This window comes from Orbicella faveolata, unplaced genomic scaffold, assembly GCF_042242905.1.
Source record: "Orbicella faveolata isolate gen_17 unplaced genomic scaffold, um_ofav_v1 contig_35, whole genome shotgun sequence".
NCBI lineage: Eukaryota > Metazoa > Cnidaria > Anthozoa > Scleractinia > Merulinidae > Orbicella > Orbicella faveolata.
In genome coordinates, this window is record NW_028301564.1 from 3,860,974 (window position 1) to 3,870,000 (window position 9,027).

The window sequence follows — 9,027 nt, forward strand, 5'->3', positions numbered from 1 at the left end:
CTGAAAATAGAGGAACTAGGGCTCAAAAGTAAAATTATTTTTCCAATCAATAACCTGAATAACGTACGATAAACTGATGACGATTCAACTAGGGAAGGTATAGCTTATTCCTGGAGGCGTCATGAAGCGCCCTGGTAAAATAAACCCCGCAAAATTTTCATCAAGTAACAAGAAGGTACTAACAGGACCTTTTCTTCAAATTGAAATTACTAAAATTGACAACTTTGCATCATTTTTAACAGGAACGCATAAAAAGAACGTTTAATTATATTGAAATTAAAAACTCGACCAGAGCAGTTACATTTTTATAAATCAGACTAACGTAGCAGTGCATCATGAACAGTAAGTATAGTTTAAGGTATCTTACATCACGGTCTACATATAAAGTGCCCACTCATGTGCCACCAACATAAATTTGAACTAGAACGAAGAATTTCTAAGCGATTTATAAGAACTCAGTGTTTTTACGAATTATACCCACAGCCTTAGAGGAATACAGCCCTGTTCTCATAGAATTTAAAAAAAAAAAACAAAAAAAGAAAAAACACCGGGAGTAGATACTTACAGTAGAAGTCATTTACGTCCCCCCATGGGGTGAGAGATTCTCGCCCATATCAACTTTCTTTTCTCTCGCAAGTTCTCGCGCGTTTAGAAATGCGCCACACTCGCGTTTTAGGCGTGGGAATCTCAATCAACTCTTACCTAGCCTTTTAAAGATGCTACTTTTATCCCTCCCCCAAATCTACACACGTGTATTTCACTTGCGGAGGTCTATCGATTTGGACAGGGCTTGAGTGACAGATTCTCGCCAAATCAACTTTGTTTTCTCTAGCAAGTTCTCGCGCGTTTAGAGATACGCCACACTCGCGCTTTTCGTGTCGGGATCTCAAACTATGCTTACTGGACTTTTTGAAGATGCTAGATTTGGCCCTTTCTCAAATCTACACGCGTGTATTTCACTTGTGGAAGTCTATCGATTTGAAGAGTGTTTGGGTTGGATATTCTCGCCCATTTATATTTTTTTCTCTCTCGCGTATTTTCGCGCGTTTAGAGATGCGCCACACTCGCGATTATGGTGTCGGCATCTCAAACTATGCTTACTGGGCTTTTTAAAGATGCTAGATTCGGCCCTTTCTCAAATCTACACACGTGTATTTCACTTGTGGAAATCTATCGATTTGGACAGTGTTTGGGTTGGAAATTCTCGCCCATATCAGCTTTCTTTTCTCTCGTAAGTTCTCGCGCGTTTAGAGATGCGCAACACTCGCCTTTTAGGTGCGGGGATCCAAACCAGTGCTTACCTAACGTTTTAAAGATGCTACTTTTAGCCCTCCCCCAAACCTACACACGTGTATTTCACTTGTCAAAGTCTATCTCTTAGCCAAGCACTGTCCAAATCGGTAGACCTCCACAAGTAAAATACACGTGTGTAGATTTGGGTAAGGGTTAAAAGTAGCATCTTTATAAAGTTAGGTAAGCACTGGTTTGGATCCCCGCACCTAAAAGGCGAGTGTGGCGCATCTCTAAACGAGCGAGAAATTACGAGAGAAAAGAAAGTTGATATGGGCGAGAATCTCTAACTTAAACACTGTCCAAATCAACAGACTTCCATAAGTGAAATACACGTGTGTAGATTTGAGAAAAAGCCAAATCTAGCATCTTCAAAAAGTCTTGTAAGCATAGTTTGAGATGCCGACACCGAAATCGCGAGTGCGGCGCATCTCTAAATGCGCGAAAACACGAGAGAGAAAAAAGAAATAAATAGGGAGGATCTCCAACCCAGGCATTGTCGAAAGCGACAGACTACCACAAGTGAAAGACACGTGTGTAGATTTGAGAAAGGGCCAAATCTAGCGTCTTTAAAAAGTCTAGTAAGCACAGTTTGAGATCCCGATACAGAAATCGCGAGGGTGGCGCATTTCTAAACGCACGAGAACTTACTAGAGAAAAGAAAGTTTATATGGGCGAGAATTTCTTACCCAATTACTGTCCAAATCGATAGACTTCCACAAGTGAAATACACCTGTGTAGATTTGGGGGAGGGATAAAAATAGCATCTTTAAAAAGTTAGGTAAGCATTGGTTGGTATTCCCGTACCTAAAAGGCGAGTGTGGCGCATCTTTAAACGCGCGAGAACTTAGAAGAGAAGAGAATTTTGATAGGGGCGAGAATCTCCAACCCAAAGACTGTCCAAATCGATAGACTTCCACAAGTGAAATACACGTGTGTAGATTTGAAAAGAGCCAAATCTAGCATCTGCAAAAAGTCCAGTTAGCGTAGTTTAAGATCCCGGCACCAAAATTTGCGAGTGTGGCACATCTCTAAACGCGCGACAGCTTACTAAAGAAACGAGAGTTGATATGGGCGAGAATCTCTTACCCAAGCACTGTCCAAATCGATAGACTTCCACAAGTGAAATACACGTGTGTGGATTTGAGAAAAGGCCAAATCTAGCATCTTAAAAAAGTTTAGTAAGCATAGTTTAAGATCGCGACACCAAAACCGTGAGTGTGGCGGATCTCTAAACGCGCAAGAACCTGCTAGAGAAAAGAAACTTGATGTGGCCGAGTATCTCATGTCCAAGCACTGTCCAAATCGATAGACTTCCACAAGTGAATCACACGTGTGTAGATTTAAGGGAGGGCTAAAAGTCTCCTCTTTAAAAAATTAGGTAATCTAAGCATTGGTTGGAAGCCCTGCACTTAAAACACGAGTGTGGCACATCTCGAAACGGGCTAGAACATGCGACAGAAAACAAAGTTGATATCGGCGGGAATCTCCAACGCTAACACTGTCCAAACTGATAGACTTCCAGAAGTACAACACATGTGTGTAGATTTAAGTGAGAGCCAAAAATAACATCTTTTAAAAGTTAGGTAAGCATTGGTTGGGATCCCCGCACCTAAAACGCGAGTGTGGTGCCTCTCTAAACGCGCGAGAAATTACGAGAAAAAAGGAAGTTAATATGGGCGAGAATCTCCAACCTAAACACTGTCAAAATCGATACACTTCCACAAGTGAAATACACGTGTGTAGATTTGAGGAAGGGCCAAATCTAGCATCTTCAAAAAGTCCAGTAAGCATAGTTTGAGATGCGGACACCGAAATCGCGAGTGTGGCGCATCTCTAAACGCGCGAAAACACGCGAGAAAAAAAAAAGATAAATGGGCGACAATCTCCAACCCAAGCATTGTCGAAAGGGACAGACTTCCACAAGTGAAATACACGTGTGTAGATTTGAGAAAGGGCCAAATCTAGCATCTTCAAAAAGTCCAGTAAGCATAGTTTGAGATGTCGACGCCGAAATCGCGAGTGTGGCGCATCTTTAAACGCGCAAAAACACGGAAGAGAAAAAAACTTATAAATGGGCGGAAATTTTCAGCCCAAGCATTGTCCAAAGCGACAGACTACCAGAAGTAAAATACATGTGTGTAGATTTGAGAAAAGGGCCAATTCTAGTATCTTTAAAAAGTTAAGTAAGCATAGTTTTAGTTCCTGACTCCAAAACCGCGAGTGTGGCGCATTTCTAAACGCGGGAGAAATTACTAGAGAAAATAAAGTTGATATTGGCAAGAATCTCTTACCCAAGCACGGGTTAAATCGATAGAGTTCCACAAGTGAAATACACGCGTGTAGATTTGGGGGAGGGCTCAAGTAGCATCTTTAAAAAGTTAGGTAAGCATCGGTTGGGATTCCGCAAGCTAAATCGCGAGTGTGGCGCATCTCTAAACGCGTGATAACTTACGAGAGAAAAGAAAGTTGATATGGGCGAGAATCTCTTACCCAAACACTGTCCAAATCGATAGACTTCCAGTAGTAAAACACACGTGCGTAGATTTGGGGGAGGGCTAAAAGAAGGATCTTTAAAAAGTTAGGTAAGCATTGGCTGGGATCCCCGCACATAAAACGCGAGTGTGGTGCATCTCTAAACGCGCGAGAACTAACGAGAGAAAACAAAGTTGTTGGGGGCGAGAATCTCCCACCCAAGCACTTTCCAAATTGATAGACTTTTACAAGTGAAATACACCTGTGTAGATTTGGGGGAGGGCTAAAAGTAGCATCTTTTAAAAGTTAGGTAAGCATTGGTTGGGATTCCCGCACCTAAAACGCGAGTGTGGCGCATCTCGAAACGCGCGGTAACTTACGAGAGAATGGAAAGTTGATATGGGCGATAACATCCAACCTAAACACTGTCCAAATCGATACACTTCCACAAGTGAAATGTGCGTGTGTAGATTTTTGAAAGTGTCAAACCTAGCATCTTAAAAAAGTCCAGTAAGCATAGTTTGAGATGCCGACACCGAAATCGCGAGTGTGGCGCGTCTCCACACGCGCGAAAACACGCGAGAGATAAAATATAAATGGGCGAGAATCTCCAACCCAAACACTGTCCAAATCGATAAACTTTTAGAAGTGAAATACACGTGTGTAGATTTGAGAAAGGGCCAAATCTAGCATCTTGAAAAATTTTAGTAAGCATAGTTTGAGATCCCGACTCCAAAACCGCGAGTGTGGCGTATCTCTAAACGCGCGAGAACTTACTAGAGAAAAGAAAGTTCATATGGGCGAGAATCTCTAACCCAAGCACTGTCCAAATCGATAGACTTCCACAAGTGAAAGACACGTGTGTAGATTTGGGGGAGGGCTAAAAGTAGCATCTTTAAAAAGTTAGGTAAGCATTGGTTAGGATTCCCGCACTAAAACGCGAGTGTGGCGCATCTCTAAACGCGCGAGAACTTACGAGAGAAAAGAAAGTTGATATGGGCGAGAATCTCTCACCCCATGAGGGGACGCAAATGACTTCTACTGTAAGTATCTCTTCCCCAGTTTTTTTTTTTTTTTAAATTCTATGAGAACAGGGCTGTATTCCTCCAAGGGTGTGGATGTAATTCGTAAAAACACTGAGTTCGTATAAATCGTTTAGAAATTCTTCGTTCCAGTTCAAACTTATGTTGGTGGAACATGCGTGGGCACTTTATATGTAGACCGTGATGTAAGATACCTTAAACTATATTTACTGTTCATGATGCACTGCTACGTTAGTCTGATTTATAAAAATTTAACTGCTCTGGTCGAGTTTTTAATTTCAATATAATTAAACGTTCTTTTTATGCGTTCCTGTTAAAAATGGTGCAAAGTTGTCAATTTTAGTAATTTCAATTTGCAGAAAAGGTCCTGTTAGTACCTCCTTGCTAGTTGATGAAAATTTTGCGGGGTTTGTTTTACGAGGGGGCTTCAGGACGCCTCCAGGAATAAGCTATACCTTCCCTAGTTGAATCGTCATCAGTTTATCGTACGTTATTCAGGTTATTGATTGGAAAAATAATTATACTTTTGAACCCTAGATCCTCTATTTTCAGCGGATGGGGGGTGGGCTCACTTCTTTCCGAGATCGTAACCTACGGGCTTTTACGATTCGTTGCGTGTACGAACCATTGGCCAAGCGATTGGCAAACCGTTGGTAGCCGTGCATGGTCAGCTAAAGCACTGACAATCTATCTTAGCTCCATGTACTAAGTTTCTCCTCGCTCTTTTTTTTGTTTTGGCCCTCGGCTGTGTAATTGTGCGATATTTTCTACACAATAATTTCAATTGCCGAGCTTGATAATGCTGCACGTGGCTCCCACTGTCAACCACATACTCAGACAAGTATTCCAGATCATCTGGGTGTTTATTCCTTAAGATCTGTTTTAGATTGATTAATCAAACGCTCCTTTACGCCCAGACTAGCATCTCGATGCAAGCTCAGAGTTTATTGAGATGGCTTTCATTGGGTAAACAAGACATTTACGTCTGCTCGCCGCGCTCAACATCCATTCGTAGGCATTTTGGTATCTTTAAGTTCAGTTCGTAGATCTGAACTTGGCTCAGTGGGAGAAGCAGAGGAAGGTTCATGTTGTGTAATTCGTTGATTATTGCGGGATTACTTAATTTATCGGCATTCCCCGGTTTTGTCCGCTCACGTTTCTTTTTCCTGCCCAAGTCTTTCCGTGTTTTGACGTGATCCGACGTACAATGACCTTGCTTTGCTCCAGATTATTGGCGTCGGTGGAGTCCGCCATCATTTGAAAGCATCGGGAATGACTCGGACCCACTATTTACTTTTCAAGCACCATTAATATCGTAATTTCATTTTAAAGGTTTTCTCATATTCCATCGGCCCTTTCTGGTTTATTTTCTATTTAATATCATCGACATGTCACTGAAACAGATTATGCCTTCCCTGGCCGCAAGACGAAGAACCCTAGTGAGAGTATGTAAGGAATGCTAGGAATATTTCCTGCCATTTCTCTGCGGTACTTTCAGTAGAAGCTCCGTGCGTTCCGTCATGATCCGCAGAGTCACGTTTCTGATCGTTGAAAGATTGCATATTTTTTATGTTCTCCAACTAAATATCACCAAACGGAAAACAATTTGAGTCCAGTTCCCTTAATGAACGTCGTGTTCCATTTTTAGTAATACAATTATGATCGACCCACCCCACAGGCGATGCGAATAATAACACACAGGCAGCACTTCGATAACAAGTTACGTTTATTATTACAGTTTTACAACCTTTATCTTTGTCTCCGTCTATTGCTTGTCTGCTAGACGTCTTCCCTTCCTGACGACTTCTATGTATCTGTGGATTTCTGTAAGTAAACGAAATATTTTGATTATTGAAAACAGGAGAAAATGAGAGGAAAAATTTCTCGTGCACCGTGAAAATGATTTAAAATCTATTATAGTTTTCACTGGGTTATTTTTAGAATCTGCCAACAATTAAGTTATATGACGTCAGTCTAACTTACCAATCATGTAACAAAGTTAATAGAGCCACACAGTTTGGAAATAAATTATCGAGGGATAGAAATGGTCTTTGTTTTGAAGTCCAGCAATTTTCTTCGTTAAACGTTAGAAATCATGCACCGCGGTCATGCATGACATGATTACCCGTGACCTTGAGTGTCCTTGACATGATTATTGTATAATCTGCGGCTAGATGACGTCACAGGCGCTGATTTTGAAAGTTCACTTGACGCTTTCGGCCAATTAGAAAAGAGATGGTGAATTCAATGTATAATAATTTCAATTATGATTTCTAAGGGTAATCATGTCAAGTTTGCGCGCTTTGTGTTGCTTTCCGTCAGTGAAGAAGCAAAAACATGACTTCCATTTTTTTTTTCGTTCAATGTATAATAAAACAATTATTAGATTCGGTTTTTGTGATATCCAGAATAATCAAGGTCTCCGTAAGGGTTATCAGACGAAGCCTTCGCTTCGGCTGATAACCCCTACCTCGACCTTGATTATTCTGGATATCACAAAGACCTCATCCAATAATTGTTTATAAAGCTGCGTTTTCAAATTCCTCTGTGGGCGGAGCCTGAGTCATAAAAGTGTTTCCATCGAGTCGTGTCTACATCGGGAATTCTGCAATTGGCGACGAGGATGTCTCTCAAGGTGTAAAGAAGATTTTTTCGAGGTGAGGAGTTTCAAAAATTTAGAAATTGGAGGAATTCGACCATTGATTTTCACAGTGATCCGAGTAGCGTGGGCACAGAATGAAAAAGAGGGCTTCGTTCTTTTCACTTTTATGCGGATGGGAAAAATCTGCTTATTGTTCCTGACAAAGATGAAAACAAAGTGCAGAGACGAGCGTAACCGCGTTCTCGGTCTCTCTCTCTCTCCGGTAGGGCGGCAAAGTGAGATACCCTGGGAACTAGGTTTAGACGAGCGCTCCTTCTTCATTGTGCATGCGTAGATGTCCAAGATATTTTCGATGGTGATGTAGACGTTCCTGGACACTCGCGGTTTGAAGGATTAACAGAAGGCTGAAGATGCCTGAACTAAACATTTCGTTACACAATTTAACATTCCCTACGAGCGGCAATGGCTTAGAGAAATGGTACAGGACGACAATGGGACGGTTGACAATACGCAGTGAGATTGAGGCGACTAGAGACCCAGCAGGGCCGCAGCTTGTAAATAATTATGACAAATAATTAAGTATCTAGTGTGTTAATGAAGACAACACAACACTGGGATCACGCATTATTTGACAAAAATTCCGTAAGCTGTTAATAGAACGATGTGTCTTTATCGGTTTCCCTCACTCAGAGCAGGGAAAAACGAAACCCGAGAAATGGCAGCGAAACACATGAAAACGAGGTAGTTTTCTTTGGGGAACCGCTGTGTGTTTAGCTGACCGAGGCAAGTGCCCCAGTTTGCCTCACACTGGCTATATCCCTGCCTAGATTCGAGTTCAAATATTACCTTAACTCGGCTGTTCGCCAGAGCCGCCGAAATCAATCACCTTCTCAACGTTAATCTTGGCCAAGCCCTTCTCACTGCCATGCGTGTTAGTGACGGAGCACTCGTACGAGCCCGTGTTCTCGTACGTGGCGTCTGTGATAGTGAGACGCGAGCCAATCACATCACCGTCCGCGTTCTTCAGGATGTGTTGAGACATCTTCCCGAGGAAATCGTCTGAAATATCAGTGAACAGTCATCAGGAATCTTTTACATTCAAGAATATCAAAATGTTTCGTTATTAGCCTCTCCTATTCGCCACTTTAGAAACGAGAAGAAACTTGGGGTGAGTCCCATCTCGCAGTCGTCATAATTGTCAAATTGAAGTCTCGAATTTGCTTTTCCTTGGACTTCCTTTGTTGATGTTTAAGTTGCTTTCACTGCTGCAATGACCACATTTACTTGTGTTGCTTATTGTCAGTGTACATTTCTTTTTGTTCCCTTTTTCCTGTGCATGCCGACATAACCAATTGGTGACTTATCCAAGAGGCCGGGCATTTTTGATTTAAGTCAGTGGAAGCCGCCCAACAGCAACCCCAACCTCGATTTATTTATTTATTTATTTATTTATTTAAATTTAATGGCGTACCAGATCCTTGACGCTCAAAACATTCCGAAATACTCGTTGAAAAGTTTGAATTGAACCCCTAAAGGAGAGCAATCTGGGGCGTGGCTCCAGCTCTCTTCTGCCCCTAAAAGATACCACTTAACAAAGAAAAGGCTCGTTTACCAGCC

At 41.8% G+C, this 9,027-nt stretch overlaps 1 protein-coding gene across 1 annotated transcript in view; it reads right to left on the reverse strand.

The window, feature by feature from the left end:
• Positions 1 to 6,516: 6,516 nt before the first annotated feature.
• The window catches only part of LOC110046671 (uncharacterized), a 23,984-nt gene continuing 21,473 nt past the window's right edge, over positions 6,517 to 9,027 (reverse strand). The window contains exons 19-20 of the mRNA XM_089272774.1: positions 8,257 to 8,469; positions 6,517 to 6,632 (exon numbers count right to left, since the gene is read on the reverse strand). Coding sequence (XP_089128900.1) covers positions 8,258 to 8,469 — 212 coding nt within the window. The 3' untranslated portion in view covers positions 6,517 to 6,632; position 8,257. The remainder of the gene's footprint in view (positions 6,633 to 8,256; positions 8,470 to 9,027) is intronic.